General features: G+C 32.2%; 5 protein-coding genes across 6 annotated transcripts; 3 read left to right on the top strand and 2 right to left on the bottom strand.

Annotated features, from left to right (window-relative positions):
- Positions 1 to 1,426: 1,426 nt before the first annotated feature.
- Positions 1,427 to 5,315, top strand: LOC101211424 (geranylgeranyl transferase type-1 subunit beta). The gene is made up of 11 exons (XM_004142699.2): positions 1,427 to 1,674; positions 2,242 to 2,317; positions 2,395 to 2,453; positions 2,635 to 2,774; positions 3,188 to 3,243; positions 3,331 to 3,407; positions 3,513 to 3,558; positions 3,712 to 3,836; positions 4,205 to 4,272; positions 4,352 to 4,439; positions 4,853 to 5,315. The coding sequence occupies exons 1-11, from the start codon at positions 1,468 to 1,470 to the stop codon at positions 5,000 to 5,002; spliced, it is 1,092 nt and encodes a 363-aa protein (XP_004142747.1). The 5' UTR covers positions 1,427 to 1,467; the 3' UTR covers positions 5,003 to 5,315.
- Positions 5,316 to 5,478: 163 nt separating this feature from the next.
- Positions 5,479 to 8,291, top strand: LOC116403981. Of its 2 annotated transcripts, none has more exons than XM_031886111.1 (2): positions 5,479 to 6,471; positions 8,124 to 8,291. In XM_031886111.1, exons 1-2 carry the CDS (start codon positions 6,192 to 6,194, stop codon positions 8,210 to 8,212), a joined length of 369 nt encoding a protein of 122 aa, XP_031741971.1. In that variant the 5' UTR covers positions 5,479 to 6,191; the 3' UTR covers positions 8,213 to 8,291. The 2 variants fall into 2 exon arrangements, with proteins under 2 accessions (XP_031741971.1, XP_031741970.1); XM_031886110.1 differs by having other exon boundaries at positions 5,479 to 6,483.
- A 1,581-nt stretch (positions 8,292 to 9,872) lies between these two features.
- LOC116403943 (protein ANTAGONIST OF LIKE HETEROCHROMATIN PROTEIN 1-like) lies at positions 9,873 to 10,639 on the top strand. Its single transcript, XM_031885890.1, has 2 exons — positions 9,873 to 10,104; positions 10,224 to 10,639. Exons 1-2 carry the CDS (start codon positions 9,873 to 9,875, stop codon positions 10,637 to 10,639), a joined length of 648 nt encoding a protein of 215 aa, XP_031741750.1.
- Positions 10,640 to 16,017: 5,378 nt separating this feature from the next.
- On the bottom strand, positions 16,018 to 18,309 carry LOC101211670 (hypothetical protein). Its single transcript, XM_004142700.3, has one exon. The coding sequence runs from the start codon at positions 17,400 to 17,402 to the stop codon at positions 16,431 to 16,433; it is 972 nt and encodes a 323-aa protein (XP_004142748.1). The 5' UTR covers positions 17,403 to 18,309; the 3' UTR covers positions 16,018 to 16,430.
- A 2,795-nt stretch (positions 18,310 to 21,104) lies between these two features.
- Positions 21,105 to 21,930, bottom strand: LOC101212150 (RING-H2 finger protein ATL52). The gene has a single exon (XM_004142782.3). The coding sequence runs from the start codon at positions 21,737 to 21,739 to the stop codon at positions 21,212 to 21,214; it is 528 nt and encodes a 175-aa protein (XP_004142830.1). The 5' UTR covers positions 21,740 to 21,930; the 3' UTR covers positions 21,105 to 21,211.
- Positions 21,931 to 25,165: the final 3,235 nt, after the last annotated feature.

Raw genomic sequence — 25,165 nt, 5'->3', positions numbered from 1 at the left:
CTTATCTTCTCTTTTCCTCTAATTTATTTTGTTATTATTAGAAAATCCTTGCTTGCAAGAGCCAAATTACAATTTTGAATTGACTTAAAAAGCTAATTGTAAGCCTACTTTAAACTATTTTCCGATGCTAAGTTGAGCTCCATAATTTGAAATTAATGTGTTAGAATTAGGAATTAGTGTGGGATGTAGATTTGTTTAGTTGGAGTTTTTCAATAAATATGAAAAAGAAAAAAATAAAAGATAAAATTATTTGATAGATGTGTACATTCGAGTAGCGAACATTGTCGAAGCTAATGAAGTTGAATTATTTAATACCAACTTATGAAGTTGGTAAGCCAAACGACAAAAATATATAGAAATTGCTATATAAAACTTAGTCATTTTAAATTATTGCTTTTTCTATAAAAAAAAATCTAAATATAGTGCTAACAAATTACAACTAAAAAATATCATAGTTCATTTTTACTTCCAAAATAAATTAAATTGTCAAAATGATTTTAGGATAGCGTAGATATATTTTGGTACATAAAAGTAAACAAAAGAACACTAGAAGAAATTCAAAATGAATGGCAAAATCCGTCCATTAAGGATGACCTTAAGCCACATAGCAGAGTTTCCAACGCGTCAAGCATGGGTAGGTAAGTCATAAGTAATCGAATTACAATGATAGTTAGTCTAAGGAAAGTTGAGAATAAAACCATTGATACAGAGATCTCTATCTCTGATAGAATCGACAAAAGCTTGAATGTCATTCGCAAATCTAGAAATGTCAACCAAAAGTTTTCAAATGAAATTTGGAATAATTTCGACCCACAACAAGGAAATGTCAACCTCGATGACTTAAGAAATATTAAACATGGTAATGACTTTAGAGAGCTCCACAGAATCCATCATGGGGAAATGACTCTCCAAAGCGAGCACAACATCACTATTCAAATCACGAACGACGACTTCAATACTCACATCAACATACGAGATAATTGTATATGAGCCAGGAGAGGGGCTGACTAGAGGTAAACATCGGTTGGTTGATCGAAGTTGGTGTTCCGACCAAACTTCCCCTAAACCGACTATGGTCGATTTAATAAACGTTCAAATCTACCTGGACTAAGAAAAAGTACAAATAAGTCATTAGTCAATAAATTGATAGGTTTAAATTGGCTTAAGCTCTTGAAATTTGTTTAAAATGTTGTTTGTTTGGATTTTTTTCAAACTCCACCGATCAAACACCTCCTTATCTCGGATCGTTTGGCTTCGATTCAATCAGTTTGATGAGTGGTCGGTCTGTAATACTCATTTTTAGTGTTGATTTTGCTTTGAAAGAAAAAAAGGTTGTATTAATTATTAATTAGTTTAAGAAATTATTTTAAAATTTTCTAATTTTCGTTGAAATGTAAAGAAGCCAAGCATCGCACTTGGTAACGCAGTGAAAGCAGGAGTCCTCCGGTCATCTACGGAGGCGTCGCCATGGATTCAGATTCGACCCTGCTTGAAGATTCTTCCACTCCTTCTCCCTCTTCTTCTTCTTCTGGTTTCGATAGAGATCGTCATGTGATGTTCTTGGAGATGATGTACCAGTTGTTGCCTTTTCAATATCAGACACAAGAGATCAACCACCTTACGCTTGCTTACTTCGTCATCTCCGGCCTTGACCTTCTTGGTGCCATGGATCGTGTGGGTTCAATTTTCAATTTCTCTCTCCTTCTCTCTCTATTGCGCTTTTCCTGACCTGAATTCACTTTGAAATTTGGAAATGTCTTATAATTTAATGTTTAGGTTTCCTCTTTCTATCCCTTTGTTTATACCCAATGCTGACTGTCAATTAGAATTTTGAAATTCGTAATGTTTTCTTTCTCATTATAAATTTACTCTTCGTAATCGGTTGCGTCTAAAGGAATGTCTGCTAGTTATTTGAGCCCATGAATTGCTGAAAATGAGGTGATTTTTTAATTTGAGGGATGGGGGTTGTTGCGAGGAGTTTCTTAAGCTCTTGTTCGAGTTCTTGTATCTACATTTTGATCAAAATGATGGGTTAATTAATTAATCATGGTAATGGTTTTCATCCAATTAGCTGCAGAACCCTTAAAATGATGAGATGACAGAATGCTTCCTATTAACATGCTTTTCCATAATTACCTTAATTTCCCTATGCATTGATTATTTCCTTAACCAATATATTGTGTTAAAATACCGAAGCTTACTCGAAAAAGAAAATAACATTAGATATTTGAAAAAGTTTAGGTGGACAAGGACAAAATTGCAAATTGGGTCTTGTCCTTTCAAGCACTTCCTACAAACAAGGCTGAAAAAACCACTGGTATGAACTTCTTGAGAAAGAAAGTATAAAATTTATATGGGGAAAGTGCCTTGTAATTAGCTTTGGATTCAACGCAGGAGAACTTTATGGATTCTGCGGATCAAGAAGTTCTCAGTTTCCTCCAGATGAGAATGGGGTATGATAAACACATTATGCACAAAGCTTCCTGTTGGATCTCTGGTGATAGTATATTAATGTTTATGATCTGTTTCCCCATGTTATCCAATATCTGTTTTTACTTTTAGGACATGCAGTTAATGCAATGCAAATGAGACCCCTACGTATTCTTTTCAATAATAGTTGATTTCTGGTTATAGGATTTAATTCACAACGGTAGTCACTTGGCGAGCACATATTGTGCCCTTGTAATACTGAAGGTTATTGGTTATGACTTCTCCAATATTAACTCTGAATCAATAGCAATCTCAATGAGAAACCTTCAACAATCGGATGGGAGGTATTCTTTCAAGCTTTTATGTTCATTGATTAATTGATCTAAAATCAATTAAAATTGATCTTTTTAATGTATCTTCATTGGATTTGATTATTTATTGGTACCTCTTACATCTATTCATTATTCAACTTTAAATGGTTATGACTTAATGAAAAAGATTGAGATATCTTTATTTTGAACAAAAAACACAAGGTGTATGTATACTACTGCTACGACTGTTGGTGAACCTTCTAAAGTTAAATGTTTATATGTTATAGTGGAAATTTAAACTGTAACGTGAGAATTGGTTTTTATCTTAGATCCATGTCTATTATTCATCATTTAAATGATGACACATTCTCTGCATTTTTTTTTCAAAATTTTTGGTGTAACAATGTGAATTCCAATTTCTTTGGCACCGATGTTTGTTCCGACAGCTTTGTGCCTATCCATATTGGAGCAGAGGCTGACCTTCGGTTCGTCTATTGTGCTGGTATATGAAAGTTGTTTGTGGCTTTACTTCTAAATTATTGAAATATTAGTGAAAATAAATTTGTGATGCCATTTATCAATTACCCAGCTGCAATCTGTTATATGCTTGAGAATTGGAGCGGGATGGACAGGCAGAAAACTAAAACCTACATATTGAACTGTCAGGTTTGTTTAAAGAAAGACACAATGTTGACGTTTGTGTGTTTATTACGTTGTCTTCCCACAGCAAATATTAATCATTTTAACGTTTTTGTAATGACTTTCCTGTAGTCATATGATGGTGGCTTCGGGTTAACTCCTGGCTCAGAATCTCATGGTGAGATTGACAATGCTGTTGATTAATAAGTTTGATGCCTGCGTGCTTTTATTTTAACTCATAAAATCAGGCCTAGGATTGATTGTAGTTGCCAGTGTTGTTCATTTCACCAAGTTAATCATTATTTACGGATGGTTGGATTTAGTGATACAGGCGGTGGAACGTATTGTGCTATTGCATCTCTCCGTTTAATGGGTTTCATTGAAGATGATCCTCTCTCTAGAGACAATCCTTCTTCCATAATAAACGTCCCATTGTTGCTGGAGTGGTGCTTGCAGGTTCATTTTCATCATCCTACCACTACAATAAAAGAGTTTCCAATACTTGGACGTTGTAATGCTTAGAAATTTGACTTTTACTAGAAATAAAGAACCAAGGTTAGATTGGAAACAAAGACAGATTTATGAAAAATAATTTCTAAACCAAGAATAGATTGGAAACAAAGACATATTTATGAAAAATAATTTCTAAGCCAAGGATAGATTGGAAAGAAAGACGTATTTATGAAAAATAATGTCTAAGCCAAGTAGATTGGAAACAAAGACATTTATGAAAATTAATTTTTCCTCTCTTTGATTTTTCTAAACTTAGTTGCTTTCTTATGCCAACATTTTTTCAACTACTTACGGAAAAGTTACCCGTGTAGAAACAAGCAGCTGATGGAGGATTTCAAGGTCGACCTAACAAGCCTGCTGACACTTGTTACGCATTTTGGTAAGGAAAAATGTAGATGTGTGACCATTTTTCCAGTACAGTATGGAAATTTGTTCTTAACAAAGCAATATTGTGGCAGGATTGGATCTACCTTGAGGATTTTAGGAGGCCTCGATTTAATAGATAAGAAGGCTTTGAAGGCATTTTTGTTGACGTGCCAGTCTAAGGTAATATCACTTCTCTTTATCTTCAGTTTGATTTCATTCTTAAAACAAAAATTCAAAATTTTTCTGTGGATGAGTCATGAAAGCATAGTTCTATAACCGACATCAAATTTATGATGCCTTAGTCACGACTTTTGAACTAACTAAGGGGTATTTGAGGTATTGAATAAAGTTCTGAAGTTTGGAGTTAGTATCTCGAGTCAGGAAGCTTGTGCTTAGATTGCTTAGTTGTTAGTTGGAGTTTATCGATAAATGTGCAAAAGAAAGAGAGAAAAAGATGAAGTTCATCCACAAATGTGCAAACTTGAATAGTGAACATTGTTGGAGTTCAATTATTTAACACTGACTTGTAAAGTTGGTGGATTGAACGCCCCTTTATGAAGTTTGTTAACTTTTTGTCATACTTTTTCTTATAGTATGGTGGTTTCAGCAAGTTTCCGATGGATTTTCCTGATTTGTACCACTCCTACTATGGATTTACTGCTTTTAGCCTCTTGGAAGAACCCGACATCAACTCTCTGTTTGTTGAACTCGGAATAACAGATGTTTCTGCCTGGAGAATCTAACGCGAGACCATTGATTCAACATGGGATGAATCATTTTCACTGCTTTGCTGACACGATTGTCATTCATTTCCCCCTTTCTAAATCTTCCACTTCGCCTACACAACTTATTGCAAAAAATATAGAGTTTGATCTTTTAGCTTTTCACAACTCCAGATAGAGCTTCATCCAGAATCCTGGTTGTATACTTTCTAAAATACATGTATCCCTTCTTCTGATTGTACTTTTATATTTCAAGTTAGATTTAAACACAAGATCTGGTTTTGATCCTATGTTTCTTTCAGTTCAAGTAAGCGATTATATGTTTCTTCTGCAATGTATCAGTGTCAATTTCTTCATGCTTAAATATTTGGGCATTGTACATGAGAGTGCATGTTTTACTTCTGATGTCAAAAGTATCCATTTTCGTTAAAACTTTGTATATGTTAGAGCAAGAAGCTACTGACGGTGGCTACTACCTTGTAATTAGTTTCTAACACCTATGGGTCCGTTTGGGCCCTGGTTTATCACTGTGGGCTTGGATTATAATAACTCAAACCCACGTTTGGGGTCCGTATAATGGAAACCCTAGTTTTAGGGTTTCCATTACTCGTCTTCACACTTTACTCCTTCGTCTTCCATTCGCAATTTTCTCCGTTTTACTTCCTCTCAACTCGTCTTCATCCCTCGCAACTCGTCTTCAATCTCTGAGCGCTACTTCATCCTTAAAGCCGTTTAATCCTTCCAATCGAAATTATCCCCTTTCTTCAATCCTTGTAACGACATTGATTTCGATTTAATTTTCGAAAAAACTTTCCCCTTTTTTCCTCAACTCATCTTCAACGTATTTCGGTTGTTCTTTGGCCGTCGTTTTCTTCTCGGTAAAAAATCCTTCCAATCGAAATCATCCCCTCTCTCCCACTCTTCGTCCTCCCAATTTTCGTTGAAGGCTTCGCTCACAGTGTTGCCTCCATCCTTCCAATCGAAATTATCCCCTTTCTTCAATCCTTGTAACGACATTGATTTCGATTTAATTTCCGAAAAAACTTTTCCCTTTTTTCCTCAACTCATCTTCAACGTATTCCAGTTGTTCTTTGGCCGTCGTTTTCTTATCGGTAAAAAATCCTTCCAATCAAAATCATCTCCTCTCTCCCACTCTTCGTCCTCCCAATTTTCGTTGAAGGCTTCGCTCACAGTGTTGCCTTCGAAACAAATGGGTCTTCTGTCGGTTTCGTTGAACGGCTGTGTTTTACATTTTGCCTCTGAAACTGAAGCGCTTGCATGTTCACCACTCTTCTTGGTGAACATGCAATCCGACTCGATTTTCCCCTTCCACACGACCTTGCCGCTTGGACTCCGACTCGATTTTCCCCTTCCACACAACCTTGCCGCTTGGACTCCCATTTGCCGATCGAGTATTTTGTTTCCTCTGATTTGGACACATTCTACACTACGGATACTATCACCCACTGCATTTGGGATGTTCGAGCAAGGTAGGGTTCGAGGTAAGTGGTTCGATTTTAAGTTTTTGTCTTCGTCGATGATGAGGATTAGGGTTATGCACTGTCTGAATAATTTTTTGTGATTATTTCTGTTCTGTGAATAATTATTTGTAATCGTTTTTTGTTTTTTACTTCTATTGTTTTTCATATTCGAGCATCCTCATCTGAAACTACAACTGTTGTTGTTTACTTTCCACGTTTCTGTTTACTTTTGTTCCTTTGTAGTTTTTTGAAATAACATCTGTCTATGTGCTTCTATGAAAAATTATTTGAATTTCTTTTGTTTCTTACTTCAATTTACGTCCACATAACTTCTGTAATGGTGTTGTTTGTGTTTCATGTTTTTTATTACATTTGTTCGTTTGAATTATACTTGTTTTTGTTAATGTACTTCTGTGAAAAATTATTTCTAAGCAGTTTTGTTTCTTAGTTTAATTTACTTCCATATTGTTTAAATTTTGTCCATCCCTGTTTCAACATATGTCCCTGTTTGCCATGTTTGTAATTTGTTTTGTTGGTTTCACTTTCTTGTTGCTACTGTGCCTAGAAATTTGAACACATTTTCAACCATTTTTTGAATTGGATCCCTCATAAAAATGTTGACATATTTATTTAATTTGGCATTTGACTAACTATGTTCACAGTTCCCACTTACTTGCAATTAAGATGTCTTCCGAATTTGCTTTGCTGAGAAGTCTTTTCTCTTTATTTGCAAGCAATTGTCTGTTCTATTTATTTCTCTTTATTTCTAAGCAAATCTCATCCATCCATCCATTCAACTGCACTGTCTGTGTTCATTTTTTTTTTTTTGTTATCCATTTGTCTACTCATAGCTTATCTTTGTCTTAATGTGGTAGGTTTTGACTATGTGCTCCCCTTTTTCTGTACACTTCTGTAATTTGCAGAGATTCCCTTTCTTTCTTTTTTTCGTATGAGTGAATAGAGGCATACTTTATTCAACCTCTAACCCTTTATATATAGGACTTCATTTGTTGTATTTTATTGTATTGTTGTCCTTACTTCCTCCTCTGTTCTTTCTTTATTTTGTATGTAACTTAACTTTGTTTTCTTCTTTTGAAGTTTCATTTGACATTCTTTTTTCTTTTGTCATATCTATGTTAAGTAAAATCTGTTATGTTTAAAGAATATTTGTGGGTCACTACTTTCTTCTTTTTGTGAAGGATATACCTTTTTATACACACACTTAGGCACTGCCATAACATACTTTTCATGATTTCCTTGATCTCATCTCATGTTCACGGTCCATATTCACTTTAAGGAATGTTGATGCTTTATGACTCTTTCATATACATTTTATGTGTCGATATTTTATGCTTATTTGGTTGCATTTCTATAGCTATATATGTTTTGTTGCACATCCTATTGTTGCTTCTTTTTGTATTCATGTTTGTAATAATAGATCCAGTTCGTTACACCGGACGGATTTAATTCCTCTGAGGCACAACGTTTTTTTAAATAACACGGACTAAATTTCTCATTTATTTTAATCAATCTTGTTTTTTCATTTCGACCTTGACATTCCTCCAAACAATACGATATGTAAGCGATACACCTTATCCTTATACTATTTGTACTTGTACTTCTGTTATGTCGGGACACTAATTTCGTTACTTTATTTGCAGGATATTCGACTTCCTACTTCGTTCGTCAGAGGTACGAGGCATTGGCACTTTCTATTGTACTACTTTATTTTCAAATGTTGTCATTTTAATATTTTTGCATTATACTTTATTGTACTTCCGACTTTAGTGACCATATTGGGTAATAAAGAATTCTATTTTTTCTTTTCATGATTTCAAATTTAACTGCATTTTTTACTTCACAGTTTGTTTCGGTTTCGAAAATTGTCTTCAATTTTAAAAAATATCGTAAACAAAGTGTATACCCACACAAACAGATCAATAATATGAAACTAGAAATGACAATAGATTTATTCAAAGTAAAAAATTATTTTTGCAATAAATATTTTTAAAAATTAGCATAAAATAAAACTATTTTTGGTTGACAAAGCATAATTTGAACATAAATGTCATTTGATAGCATTTTATTACTTTTTTTTCGTACCAAACTAAGACATGTTATTTTGCCATAAATTTCATTTTTAGAAAAAGTGTACCGTTTGTTCTTAAAAAAAATAATTTACATCAAGATTTGTAAAAAAAAATACATTTTGAAAAGAAAATAAACAAAATAAATAACCTTATTTATACGTGAATGAAAAAACGAAAAAAAATGTTGTCATTAATTAATTTTCATGGGCATTTGTAAGCAATTGAGAGGCTTTTTTGAAAATGTGGAAGAAACTAATTTTTTTAAACAAAGAAACACAAAATAGGGTTGCAACAAATTCAAAAATAAAAGGAAAAATAATATAGGGTTGAAACAAATTCAAAAATAAAAGAAAAAATAATAACAAAAATTTAACAGTATATGGAAGTCACACACTTTGTTCGTGTAAAATTCAATAGATAATATAGTTGACCATTCATTTTGCCTCAATTATGGATTTACATTTTTCACAAACACTATAAAAAACAATAGACCACATCGTACTTGAGTTTTTCAAAAAAATAACCAACTGTTTTCTTTCGATATTGGCCACGCGTTTTAAACTGAACAACATGAATTTGGAACAACATTTTGGTTTAGGGTTTGTACATATCCATACTAGTAACATATTGGTGATGCATAAGTTGCTTTTACGTAATTATAGTTTAGAAGTACGTAAATATTTTATTCTAATGTATGCATTTAAGGTGTACTAGCATTACAGTTCCAAAAATAGATCGTGAGGTTCGTAGTCACTAGCCTGAAATGGATAACCAAAATATTCGCACTATACTAGCTGTCTTCACATCCACCCATAATCAGTTAGTACTGCTATTGGATGCACTAATGAATGACAATAAGCGAGTGACTCATACACCGTACGAATTTAGGTATCAAATTAGACAACTGTCATACTTTCGTATGATCCACTCGTCCAACCTCGTTTTTCGTGAAAGTACCAGAATGGATAGACGAACTTTTTCCATTCTATGTCACTTACTGAGGACGATTGTTGGTCTGACGTCGACCGAAATCGTCGATGTCGAGGGGATGGTCGCCATGTTTCTACATATAATGGCACACGATGTCAAGAATAGAGTCATCCAGCGGGATTCCGTGTGATCAGGAGAGACTGTTTCCCGTCACTTTAACCTCGTACTGTTGGCTGTGTTGCGATTGCACACTGAGTTGTTGAAGAAAACGCAGCCAGTGACTAACACATGCACTGATTCACGATGGAGTAGCTTCAAGGTCCACATATTACTATATTCTGTTACTTATCAATCACCACGTCCAACTACTTAACTGTGTGGTATTTCATTATGCAAAACTGCCTTGGGGCATTAGATGGCACGTACATCAAGGTGAACGTGTCGCAAACCGATAGGCCTAGGTATAGAACACGTAAGGGAGAAGTTGCCACAAACGTCCTCGGTGTGTGTGATACGAAAGGCGACTTCGTCTTCGTATTGGCTGGTTGGGAAGGGTCCGCAGCAGATTCGTGCATTCTTCGAGATGCTATTGCACGACCAAATTGGTTGCATGTTCCTCAGGGTAATCAAATGTTTTATGCCTCGAACATATACTACCTACAACGTCAATCAAATTAGTTAGATTTGACGCATTCGTAACAGGTTATTATTATCTATGCGATGCGGGATATCCCAATGCAGAGGGATTTCTAGCTCCTTATAGAGGACAAAGATACCACTTGCAAGAGTGGCAAGGAGCGAGAAATGCCCCTGCCGCCGCGAAAGAGTACTTCAACATGAAACATTTTGCCGCAAGAAATGTTATTGAACGAGCGTTCGATTTGTTGAAGGATCGATGGACAATCCTTCGCGGCAAGTCGTACTATCTCGTGCAAATTCAATGTCGAACAATTCTAGTGTGTTGCCTACTACACAATCTCATCAACCGCGAGATGACGAATGTCGATTTCGTTGACGACGTTGACGAAGGAGACTCCACCTACGCGACAATTGGAGGTGATGACATTCAATTCGTTGAGAACTCAAACGAATGGACGCAATTGAGGGATGATTTGGCCGCAGAGATGTTCAATGAATGGCAGTTGCATAACGAATAGGCTTTGTGTGTCGATTTAGTATTCTTGTATTTGTATTTAGTTAGTATTGGGTGTGTCTTCCTATACACTTGAATGTATGGATGCAGTATAAAAAACGAATCGGAAAATTTTGCCTTCTTGTGTATTTTAATAATTTTTCCTTCATGTGTATTGAAGATACTGAAACAAATGCATGGTTGTATGATTGTCAATATGGCAAGTTCATCACGTGCTCCTAAGCATGTATGGACGAAGGAGGAGGAGGCAACCCTCGTGGAGTGTATGGTCAAGTTGGTGTCTGCTGGTGATGGAAGTCAGACAATGACACATTCAAACCCGGGTATCTGGCACAACTTCTGCGAATGATGGCCGCGAAGTTGCCGGGATGCAATGTACATACGACCACAGTCATCGACTGCCGCATAAAGACGTTGAAGCACTCATACTAGGCAATCGCGTAGTGGTTTTGGTTGGAATGATGATGCGAAGTGCATCGTTGCTGAGAATGAGCTGTTTGACAACTAGGTCAGGGTATGTGAAAAGTATAATTGTACACTGATATAATATTTACTTAAATATGAAACAAGTCTAATATTTAATTTTTCTTTTCTATACAGAGTCATCCTGCAGCCAAGGGGTTGCTAAATAAGCCTTTCTCATATTACAACGAGTTGGCATATGTATTCGAGAAAGATCATGCAACGGGAGCCAATGCAGAGACCTTTATTGATGTCAGATCGAATGTTCCTCCTGGGTTTGAGGAATTTCCTCATGTGGATCTCAATGATATGGAAATTCCTTCCATATCCAGCCATAGGTTTAACATGTCACAAGACGACATCGCACGACCAGGTCGAGGAGTCGATAGTAGGACGACTTCAAGCGGCTCGAAGCGAAGGCGGGGAGGGCAGACTTCGGAAATAGCTAATGTCATTAAGGATGCCATGGCTCTTCAAACTGACCAGTTGAGGCTCATTGCAGAGTGGTTGCGGTTGGCACTGGAGGATGAAAGCAGGGTTCGTAGAGAGGTCGTTCGTGCATTGCGTGTCATACCTCAGCTTAGTAGGTTGGACATGGCGCAATGTAATCGAATACTAATGAACAATTTAACGAACATGAAGGGTTTCCTCGAACTGTCAGATGAGGAGAAGCTTGACTACTGCACGGTGCTCATACGAGGCGCTAACCAATTGTTTGGTTTACTTCCACAGAGTATTGTTGTGTTTTCTTTTTATGTTTGTACCTGTTAACTGCTTTTTATTGGTGTTTTTGAATGATATTGTAAGTCATGTGTTTTTGTTTTCTAATATTTCAAGTAGTAAAATTAATGTGACCTAATTTAATTTTGATTTTAAATATTTCAAATAATTCACTTTGACCATTGGATTTTAAATATGAATTTGCTAAAAAAAATTAATTAAATAATAAATATATCACATCACTATCAATACAACCCTTCCCCAAACACATCTTATCATAATACTATCATAACATTACTCACATAACCCTTCCTCCAAACACATCTTATCATAGCACTATCATAACACTACTCACATAACCCTTTTCCAAACAACTTTTATAATAAACGCACCATAAATATTCTAAAATCAAACAGGTTGTCTAAGGAGATTAGTCGAGGTTCGTATAAGGTTGATTTACCTATCTTTGGGTGACATAGTGTTAAAATATAGTTGTTTAACAAAGTATTTGCAAAAATAGTCATTCTAAAAATATTTATAAAATTGAGGGTTTAGGGTTTAGGGTTTATTTGTCTTATTAAATTCATTCTTTTGTAAAGACCAAAGTTAATTTTCATAAATATAACAAAACACTAAAATCAAAAAACGATCTTTTTTAAAAATAAAAGTTTTTCTTTTCTTGGAATAAAGATTTTTAGAAATCTTTCTTTGTAAACAATTTTTCTTTTCCTTTCCATCATCTTTTTTCTTTTGCAATCTTTTTTAGAAATCATAATCTTTGTTTTCAAGTGTTATTGGTTCAAAATCATGTATCAAACATAAAATATATGATCTTGAACAAAAATAGTTGGATATTGGTATTTAGATTTCTTACAAATAAATCTCATAATATTGGTATATCCTTTAAATTATTATTAATACGAGAAAATTGACTCTAGAATAGAAGAAAATTCATTAAAATCAATATATACTATTTTACTAAATTACTCACTCAAATTATTATGTCATGGTAAACTTCTACAACATCTAATACAATAAGTTAACATTGATTCAAATACATTACATACATATATTGTAGATATATACATATATTATAGATACATACATATATTATATATACATACATATATTCACCTAAATAAATAATGAACTAGACAATATCTAACATTTAAACAATCATCATCATCCGATTGTATGTAAATCATCTTGAAGTTTCTACATCAAATCAAAATGAACACAACTTTATAACTTCTATCTAACTCATAATCTAACAAACATGTTAAAGTAACTCGTGAGATCTTGGAATAAAGATTAATTGGATCTTCACGAGAGAGCTTGCATTTCATTTTTAGGTACTTTTAAATTGTCAAACTCATACAAATTTGAAAATAAGAAGAGGGTGTTGAGAAAAAGGCAAAATTATGTTTCTTCTTCCCTAAATATATTGTAAAATTCCAAAAGAAAAACTCTTCCCATGTTTGGTTTCTTTTTAAGTGTTAGAGTGGTAAAATAGAGATTCTTCAAAGTTTTCTTTTTTTCATATGAATATGATAATTTTATAAAAAAAAAAAAAATATGCTTGAATGAAAGAGAGAAAGAAGAGCCTGATGTGGGTTTGTTGCGAAATCTCTCGGTATGTGTTTTATGTTGTAAAATCCAACACAATGGAATTGGGTTGAGGATCACTGGACAACAAACGCTAACAGAGGGACACTCGACGACAGATGTAAAGAGGGAAGACGCTAATGGCACGCAAGGGAGGGAAGACGCCAACAACAAGCAAGGGTTAGTGGGTATGGACTGAAGGCGTGCGAAATCTATGAGAGGATGAGGAAAGAAACAAAAAAAGATCCTAAAAATTTAAAGTTATATATATATACACACACATATGTATATATACGTATGTATATGTACGTATGTATACGTACATATGTATACGTATATATATGTACGTATATATACGTACACATGTACATATGTATGTACGTATATATACGTACACATGTACATATGTATGTACATATATATACGTACACATGTACATACGATATGTATATATACATATACTCTGATTGACCAACTTTGATTAAGTCGTTTTCACCCCTAATATATTTCGATAAAGTTTATAACTTATCTTTTCGAATATAGAAATATAATTATACTTGAAAATAATTGCAAACACAACTTCTAAATTTAAAATAATTAAACATATAACAACATTTTAAAAATATTACAAATGTACTTAACATAATCTGTCAAAATTTATCCGTGATGGATATGAGATCACTTATAGTTTATGTTGCAAATATTAATATAAGTCTATCATTAATAATTCATAGTTATCTTCAATATATTACAATTTTTTTAAATTATTGTTCTATACTTAATTATTATTTTTAAAATTGTTATCCATCATAATTATCCATATATTTACTTTCACAAATAAGAATATAATTATATTTGCTTTACCAAATATATTACTTACTTGGTAACTATTAACTTCTTACTTTTAGTTGTAGAATTATGAATGGTGGGGTTTGCAATAATGTAGTATGACAAAGAGAAGTAGAAACAGAGTCTGAGTTGGCTTTATCCCAACTTCCCAAAACCAAAATCAAAATCAAAATCTCATAAAATAAAATATACATAACACAAACATTACAACTTGAACTAACAAATGGTTTGTTTAAATCAACAATTATATACCTAGAAATTGAAACTTTGACCCTTGAAACAATAATAAATGTAATGATACATCCAACTATGTTCAAAATGACAACAAAAGTTTCTTTAAGAAAATGATGGTATTATCCTACAGAAAATCGAGAGTGGGAAAACATTTTGAAAGAATATGAACTAAATAAGACATAGGTAATACTTGAGTCCATTCCGACATTATCCATCCATCTCCATGCAACCCTTCTCACCATCCACATAAAAGAAATACCAAAACATTTTTAACAAAAATGAAAAAATAAAATTTATTCCATGACAAGTTATGATTAGACAATTTAGTGAGATGCATATGTGATGTAGCCAAGTATTTATGATAAAATATAGTGAGTAGAACATGTGGCACTAAAGTTGAAGAGTCATGATTCATCTATGGACATATCAGCTTTAAAAAAAAAACAAGTGATAAAAGGCAATGGGTGTAATGATTCTCTTCAAGGGTGGGGGCACCAACAACCTATTCGGACAATACATTTTCACGAGCAATTTCCTAACTTTGTCCTTTTAAGTAACCAAATAAAAAGAAAAGAAAAAAGATCTGCCCAGCTCTTATCCATCTCTGTCTCTTTGTTCTGACTGGTACTTTTTCAAGCCACGTACTGCTAAATATCCTCCATCCCCCCAAAGAAAAAATAACCCCTTCCTAATTCATATGTATATTTGATGAAGAAAGTGTAAAGAAAGTGTAAAGACTAAGTTCCTCTTAATCCTTTGACAACATTAGTACTATATGTTATGGTAGAGTTTAAAGTTGTTGAGGTTGTATTTATGACCACTATGTTTATGCTTTCTTATTTTACTTTTTCATAACACTTTTCTTAAAGTAACATTTCAGTTTTTGATCATTATTTGGTTTTAAACTTTTTTGAAAATAAAGGACCCCTTCATGGAAGGAGTGAAATGGGAAAACACAACACCTAAAGGAGATTTACAAGAAAGATATCCAATTGTAAAGGTAAAAATAAATAAATAAATAAAAGATAAACTATAATGAGTTAAAGGAATCTCCAATTTACACCAAAGAAAGTATTTGTACCAACTACATTCTTAAACCGATTGTTGTTCGAATATTGCTTCCACCTGTTCATTTACTTGTTTGGTTATCTATCTTTTAGTAGTGTTTTTAAAATTCAGTCCACATTTTGAAAACTAAGATAAAATTTGTTTTTGGTTTGGGAGTTTAGCTGACAAATTCATATGTTTTCTTAAAAATATTAAATCAAAACTGTGAGAAAACAATGCCATTTTCGAAAACCAGCTAAAACTCCAAATGTTTTCTCAAGAAGATAAAATCAAAATTGTGAGAAAACAAAACCATTTTGAAAAACCAAATGGTTAATGAGTAAGACTTACTTTATTTTTTCTTCCATAACTTGGCTTGCAAATGTGAAAGTAATGTTTACAAGTTTAATTTCAACAACTAAATACCAAAAACCAAATGGTTATTAGAAAAACACAGGCATTAACTTAGAGAGAGAAGAGGAAAGATACAGTAGAAGAGCATTAACTTCAAAAAAAGAAAAGGATTTTACAAAGCTCCCTTCTACCCCAAAGTTTCAGCATTACCATCAGCCACAAGAAGACTTAATAGGTATGAGACAAGCTTAGGAGACATGGAGATTGAATAAAACAAATATCCCCACATCCATCCACCAACTTGCATCAGCCCCACCTCCCACTTCTCAACATCATTTTTCAGACAAATTTTTAAGATAAAGTCAAAAAAGGTAAATGCACTGCACCAGATTAGCTTAGCCTACAAACTCTCACTCTTAACAACACTTCAAACCAACAAGTTTAACCCAACAAAGAAGGGGGTTAAAGTTTAAAAATAAAAAAAATAAATACCCATTTCAACTTTGGTGAATCAATCCTAATGGTTAGATTGGCTTCTTGTTGATTGATGAACTGAAGGTTGAAGGTGAAGATGGCAAAGGAAGTACCTGTGAAGAAGTGCTTGAATGATACTGTTGTGTTGTACATTGATGATAATGGTGATTCAGCTCCATATCTTGGTTGCTGTCAACAACAATTGTAATATAAGATTTCTCATTGTCCTCTTCATCTTTAAGTAACTTCTCCGTGGAAGCCTTAGTTCCTGAATCTTCAACAAACTCTTTGGGATTATCATGAACCCCTTTCTCAGCTGCTTCAAGTAACTTCCTCTTGAGTTTCTCCTCTGCTTCTTGTAGAAATTTGAATTTTGGAGGTGGAGATGACCTTAACTTGTTAAACTCTGCATCTGAAACTGATTCAAAGAGAGGATTGAATCCATGGGGTTTATAAGAATCTGCGGGAGTAAGAGGTGGTGTAAAAAGAGTTGGAGAAGCTAATGGAGTCAAGTATGGAGTCTCCACAGTAAGAAGTAAATCACTCAAACTCCTACTTTTTGATTCTTTCCCATTCTTATCAACTTTGGATTTACCATCTTCAGATTCTAAATCTTCCTTGGTTTCTTCTATTATGGTGAAGAGAAATCTTGGTGGCCCTGAGAGACTTTGAAGCCTCATAAACTCTGTCTCTATACCATCTTCTCCAAAGGGTTTCAGTAAGAAATCATTGTTAGTGTGCATATTAAACTGCCCTTCAGCTCCATGAATCATTGTTTCTGAAAATCTTACCGACGAACTTAGATCTTGAGGATTTAAAGCTGTGTGGCTCAAAGAAGATGACCTTTTCCAACAAAACATGTAAAAGAGCTCTCTAGCTGGACTACTATAATCATTCTCAACATCTCTGTCTGTGAATCTCTTCTTCCACCATAACAGATAATAGAGCTCAGCAACAAGAGCCAAGAAAAGACAACCAAATATCACACTCAAGCCAAGTCCTACACTACTCAGAGATTTCATCTTCCTCCTCACAATTACATCAGGCAACCAAACTTTCCTACTGCTTCTTCTACTACTCTTCGCAAAACACAAGAAACAGAGAATCTCCCATTTCACAAAGAGAACACAAAACAAACAACCTCAAATTGTCACAAGCAAAGAAACAAAAGTAGCTTCAAAATCCTCCCACTTCCCAGTATACAGTTCTTACCAGAACTTAACCATATGATGAATCTTAACCACAACTTACAGGGAAAGAAAACACTACTACATCATCAAGAAATCAAGAAATCAAGAAATCAAGAAATCAAGAAAAAGAACAGCTTCAAGATTACCAAACTTTTGATACCAATGAGAGAAGAAAAAGCCCACTTTTGATACCAATGAGAGAAGAAAAAGCCCCACTGCATTAAAATAAAAATAAAACCCAGTTTTGTTTCTCTAAGAATCACACACTTTCACTCATGAAACATGATTACAAGTACAAGCTTGTGTTTTTCTTTTGAACCTAGAATCAATTAAACATACCCACAAGTGTTGTGGAGAGAATAGCATGGTTTGAGGCAGAAATAAAAAAGCCCACAGGTATTCAGTAGGTTGAAAAAGGACAATTGCTGCATTCCACAAGCTGGAAAACCAGTGTTGTCTGTTTTAAGGTGCTGAAGGAAAAAGGGGGAAATGAGAGGGGGAATTGCAAAAGGGTGGGGAAATGGTGGATGCGGGGTTCGAGGGAGGCTCACATGGGACCAGAAACATATGGAATTTTGCTCAGCTGTTCTAATTTATTACTCTATTTTTTTCTTTGGTTCTTACCTTTCTTCTTCCTTTGGGAATACAAACCTATTGAACCCTGCGCTTCCTTCAACTCATTTTGGGCTTTTGGGGTTCGGAGGATACAATACAGGAAATATTACTCTCTTTTCTTTCTTCTCTAAATTTTAAACATATATTATTTTACTCTTCACATTTATAAAAAAAAACACACATTCATTTCATCTTTATACTTTTATTTTAATCATATAACATTTTTTTTTTTTAAATCATGTCAATTTTAAATAAAACTATTTTTTCTAAATATTCTCTTTTTTATAAATACAATACATTTAAGACCTTTCAAAAGTCAATAGAGAACATTTTTTACTTCCAATATTTTAAATGTCTATGGATTAATTTTAAGGAAAGAAAAGAATTATAAGCAATTAATATCGTTCTTTTTTTTATTATTATTAAAATTTATTTTTAAATTTCACTATTATTCTAAACTAATTAATTACTATCGAAGTCAAAAATAAAAGGATGTGAAGTTAAAAGTATAAATCTTAAAATTTAAAACATCGAAACAAAACAAAATTCGTTACTTAAACATGAAACATGTTGAAACGTATAGACTAAACTACTGAAATTAAAATAATTAATTAAATAAAAAATATACCATCTTTTTAATTTAGGCATCAAACAAAAAAAAATTCACACCCAAGTTTTGAAGACTAAAAAAGATATTTGTCTTTCTCATAAAAGTAAAACAAGGCAAAATGCTTAACATAAAAGAATTGTTTATTTATAAAATATAATTTGTTTAAAAAAATAGAGGGACAATGACATTTATTAACTTCTTATGCATAACTATATTAAAATATGTTTAGTGTTAGTTAATTACTATGTTTCCATCTAAAATATTAGATTTTTTTACTAAAAAGAACTTCAACCAAATAACTACGAGGTTGAGAATCAAATCTTGTGCATGTCAAAGTTTATCTAAATACTCTACTTTTATTCTCCTTTCACTTTTAATTAATAAAGAATAATATAAGATTCTTATTCTTTTCTTTTGTTCATTAGATTATCTAATACGAAAAGATCGAGTATATAGAACATCTATAGCAATTATGTTAATGTATACTTTGAAATGAAGGTTAATGTAGTTCGTATCAACTTTAACAGTGCTTCAAATTTTTAATTTTATTCATTCTTCAACTTTTTAATTGTCGTGTGAGCTCAGTTTCTCAGCTGAATCTTTAAATTTTTTAATTTATATTTCTTTTATTGTTTTAAATTTTTTTATTTATATGCATTTCGTTTGCATTTTTCATTTATTTTAGTTTATGTTTTAACTACTTTTATACCTTTAGTTTACATTTTTCTTAGCTTTTTCTTTTAGCTTCTTTATTTTATTCATTTTTCAAATGATTTATTGACTTTAAATAAACATCTTAATTGGATCTACCACTACCTCTTGAAATTACTTAGTTAACGTTTGTACTGATTTCCTAATGAGACTACCAAATGCTAGAATACAGTTCATCATTTTCATGAACACAATTGTTACAACGTCATCGTGCTGCAGAGCAGTCGACATCCTTTCCTAAGGATTTTTTCGAGGTGAAAGGTTGGAAGTTGTCGTCAACCATTTTTTGGTGTGATTGATCACTCATTTTATAATTTTAAAAAACGATCTATTTAACAAAAGTTAGGTTCAGATATCGATGAGTGTACGAAAGTTGAGAGAAGTGAAAAATTAAATAAGAAAGAAATTCTAGAAGAGTAAATGAAGAAATCATGAACAGTTAGTGGAATATGAAGAAAAAAAGTAATAACATGTAGAGGAGATAAATAAATCACAAAAAAATGAGTGAAAAATTGTCAAATTATTTAAGAACAAATTTGGAATTTATGAAAATATCATGAATTTTATTTATTTGTTTTGTCACATGTGGAAAAGTAAATATTTTGATGTTTTGTTATATTTATTAAAATTAACTTTTGTTTAGTTAGAATCCAGTTGAAAAATCATTTAGAAAATTTTTAATGAAGTAATGGAAAATTGAAAGGTAACATCAAGTTTTTTTTTTTTAATAACGAAAAGAAATAAATAAATATGAGTAATGAAAAGAAATAGAAAGTTCAAATAATAATAGTAGTAGTAATTAACAAATAAATCGTAATAACAACAAAATGAAGTAAATAAACTATATATAAACAACCATTTATAAAGGGCTTTTTAAACACACATATATATGAATAAAAAAACATAAAAAAGAAGATAAACAAATAAGATACGAAGTCTATAATGATTATTATAACTTTTCTCAGTACAGCAAGGATAAAAACATTTTATTCACGTATATATTAGTACACAATATATATTATATACATGTTAATCGAGTTATGTTCGTTTTAGCAACAGTGTAACCATTCATGTAGATGAAATTAAATTCATACCAAATCTTCTAACATATGTATGCACTTCTATTTCTCTTCTATGTTAAACAAATCAACTTACAAACATGATTTGAAAGTTGTACATAATTCACTTCAACCTTTTTCACATTAGAAAATTACATCTTCCATAAGAAGGAAGGAGAATACAAAACCTAATTTTTTCAAGTTTATATATATATAGCCGAAGAAGTTGAGTATAAACTCCACAACTTATTAAATATTTACATTATGGATCTCACCCTCTCATTACTAAACAACCTATTAAATCAAACAATTTTACTTCCTCAAACACTATTCATTAAATCTTCAAATATATGATTACTCCAGCCCAATTCACCTAAAAAATTACATTATAATTTACTGCAGTAATTCAATCTACTACTTTACAACTTACCTATTGTTTGCCAGCGAAATGGAGAGGTAAACGGAGACTTCTTTTTTCCCTTCAATTTTTGTTATTGAAGTAAAAACATGTCAAAGGTAAAAAAAGAAGGAGAAGAAAAAAAGAAAAAGTAGAAATTTACTGTGTTGTTTGTCGTCACGGGTTAGTAAAACTGGGAAAGGTAGTTTTCAATTTCTTTTCATATATATATAAGAAAGTATAGAGTAACTCAACCCCTCGTGGGAAGCACGTGCACAACAATCCCAGAATTGGACTGCGTTTCAAACTGCAGCCTATCGTTAAACGACGTCGGAGTAGCATTAGTACGACACATCGGACAGCTGGAGTGAGAGTAAAGCCACATGTCGATACACGGCATGTGATACGAATGCTTACACTCAGGCAACGTCTTTATTTCCTCCCCTTCTTCAAATTCACTCAAACAAATCGCGCACGTGCCATCCCCATCCACGTCTTTACCGCCACCACCGCCGTCCACCGCCATTCGCTTCTCATACTTGTGAGCCGGAATCAAATGAACCACCGAATTCTCGGTGCTCCGCGGCGTATCCGTTATCGGTAAGGTGTGAGGGTCGTTAACCGACGATTGGTCGCCGGAGAGGAAGCGGCGGCGATCACACCAACAAGCCATGATGCAGTGGTAAATGGTGACGACGGCGCCGGCGGAGCCGATGGCGATGAGGAAAATGTCGAGTTTTCGGCTGTAAATGGCGGCGTCGCCGGTGCTGCTTGACATAGCGGCGGGAGGAGAATTAAGAGAACTAATGAAATTAATAGGGTTTAGTTAAGTGGGGATTAATTTAATTTAATTTTTATTTTGTATGTGGAATTTGTTATTAGGTGGTGATTTGATCAAGGCAAAAAGAAACTTCCAAGATATATGCATTGTAATGGCGTTGTTTGTTAAGAATCACAAGAATCAGTATCTTTGTGAAAATTTCAAAGCCCTTTCTTTTGGATATCACTTTTTGGCCTACAAGGGTATTTTTGCCCTTTCCATTATCATTTTGTATGAAATGAAAGTGAATTCTTAATTGTTTTTTTTAGAAAATAACCTTTTCTTATCAAAGTTGAAAGTATAAATTAATTAATTTGTTTATAGAAGTTCGAATTCTAACCTAACTTATAAAATTGCCAAATATTTTACTTATATTTGAAAAAACAATTAACCATTAACTCAATCATTTGAAAGACTTTATTTTTCTATGAGTCATTCATAACTGGTTGAGCGAACTATTGAGACTCATTCCTATGCCTACTAAACTCACTCCTAAAACTGAAACATAAAAGAAAAATGAAAGGAAAGTGGAAGTTGAGGTTTAGCTATCTCGAAAGGCGGCTTAAAACAAAGGTTCAATGGTTAAAGACACTTGTCACATTAGGAGAAAGACGAGACCATAGTGTGGTAAACAAATGCTAGTTCACTCCCCAAATCAAATGCTAATTAAGGGCCCGTTTGGTAACATTTTTATTTCAATTTTTTTGTTTCTTATTTTCTGTTCACTGTTTTTTTTTTTTAAAACAAGAAACATTAATATGTTTGATAATTGTTTCTACTTCTTGTTTTTTGAAAAAAAAAAAGCAGAAACAGAAAATATGTTTGAGAACTGTTTCTTGTTTCCTTATTTTCTTCGAGATTTATTTTTTATTGTATTCATGTTATTTTATTAATATCTAATTCAATCAAACATTACACCACTCACTTTATCAAACCTAAATTAAATAAAAATGTGTGCTAGTAATTTTATGGAGATCAAGATGAAGATTGAGATCTGAAGGACAAAGCCGACGATAAGGAAGACAAAAACCTGTGATGAATAGTCAGATTGAAATCCACGGTGAAGAGGAAGACAAAGATCCACAACAAAAACATAAATTTGGCAAAAACCCATAGCGCGAAGAAGAAGAGGAGGAAAACTTAGATCCAGTGAAGAGGAAGATGATGAGAAGCGAGAATGAAGATGACGAAGATGATGGTTATTTGGGGAAGACAATGGAGATAAGAGAAAGGAAAAAAGGAAACCACGTGGACAATGATTATTTGGAAAAGAAGATGGAAATAAGAGGAAGAAAAAGGAAATCACATGGAAAAATGGAAAAGGAAATAGAAAAATAATTGAGAAAAAGGAAAATGAACCTCATACGAATAATTGAGAAAAGGAGAAAGGAAATCGATCAAAATAATTAAGAATTAGGAAAAGAAAACCAATAAAAATTATTGAGAAAAAGGAAAAGAAAATCAATAGAAATAATTGAGAAAAATGAAACAAATAAAAATAATCGAGAAACAGAACAAGAGAACTACTTTTTTTGTTTCCAATAATTCCTTATAAAATGGAAAATCTTTATAACGAAAAACAGTAAACGATACCAAACACCTCTATTCCTTAAAAAATGAAAACATAAATAGGAAACAGGAGATGGGAACGTTACCAAATGGGCTTTAAAAGGTTGACCCAACCAAATTCTTACTCCATTTCTTACATTCATTCATGTTGGTCTGACAAGATAGGGTCTAATTTAAAACAACTATTAGTTTGAAGTCTAAATAAGTTTAAATTGATACAATTATTAGTTTAGGGTTTAAATTGATACGATCCCAAAATTGAAGGTTGAAATTGATATTTGTCCAGTTATTTTTACGTGGGAAATTGAAGTTCTAGCTTTGAGCAATGTTCAAAGAATTAATCTTTTTTTAATATGTGTTTTATTTCGATTAAAAAACAATTTTGGTCCATAAACTTAAGAATTTAACAATTGAACTTTTATTTTCCTAATAATTATTAATCTAACAATTTTATCCTTGTACTTTTCGAATTCGTTACTATTTAGTTCTTAATGTATGAAAAATCATCAAAATGATAGATTCATTTTTATTATTTTATGTAGTGAAGTAATTTTTTTTATTAAATTAAAGATTAAATCCAATTTTTTTTTATTAAATTAAAGACTAAATTCTTATAAATTTTAAATTAAAGTATAAATAATTATTTTATTTTCACGTTCATTATCTCGTTCTTTCTTTTTATTTACTTATAAAAATGTCTTTTGATGGATCATAGAAGCAACTTTTGATGTTGCATTTGTCTGCTTGTTATATTGATAGATTCCACTTTATCATTTTATCTTTTTGTTTGAGTTATTTGCCACACTAATTATACTATGTATTGACTCTAATTAATTATGCAATGAGTTCATTTCGGAACCTTTTTTATATTTTGTTCTATATACGTCATTCTCATTTACAAAGTTAACATTAGTTATTTATACATAAATTAAATTTTAATTAAAAATATTACACATAATCTTCAACAATCTAAACTACTTCTACATCTTAAATACAAGTTTTCTTACCCTAAAAAATTACATATAAATCTTCTTAATTTTTTCATCTAGTAATGATCCTATATTTCTAAACTTTAAACCAATACTTCTAGAGAGTCTAAAAAATTAGATGCGACTTTACGAATCAAATTTATAAATTTTAACCAAATCCAAACAAGAATGTTGTTTTTGAGGTCACTTTTGATGTTATGTCAATAGTTTAGATTGAAAACATTTAAGTTCTTACCGAGTTTAAAATATTCAAAATTATTTTTATTGGTCAAAATGCTGCTTCCTGTACATATTTTTTCAAAAAAGATCTCACTATTGTTGTTTTTTCATATAGAAGATTCATATATATAATTCATTAGTTTTAAAATATTTAGATAGTTGAATTGAGAAATGTAGCCGTGATGGATTGATAGATTTTGTTGATTGGAGCTTTACGAAAACAAACAAGGTAAATTATATTATCGGATAACAATTTTGGTCCATAAACTATAGTTTGTGATAATTTATTCCACCTGCTATCAAACTTTAAAAACTAGTTAGAGTGTACAATTTTTGTCTTGATATTTTTCAAACTTTAACAATTTAGTTGTTATAGTATAAAATTTCATATAAATTAATAATTTATAAACAAACTTGATCCATGATTAATTTATAAATTTACATATATAATTTTTTCCAAATATTATTGTTTTTTTTTTGTAAAAAGAAGGTAAATAAAAAAGTGAAATTAATCAAAATGGTAAATATGTTGAAAATTTTTTACAAACATGACAAAATTTTAGATTTTATATCGACAAAAATAGATTTTTTTATCAATTTCTATCAA

Source organism: Cucumis sativus, chromosome 5 (assembly GCF_000004075.3).
Source record: "Cucumis sativus cultivar 9930 chromosome 5, Cucumber_9930_V3, whole genome shotgun sequence".
Lineage (NCBI taxonomy): Eukaryota > Viridiplantae > Streptophyta > Magnoliopsida > Cucurbitales > Cucurbitaceae > Cucumis > Cucumis sativus.
This window is presented reverse-complemented; position numbering and strand designations above follow the sequence as displayed.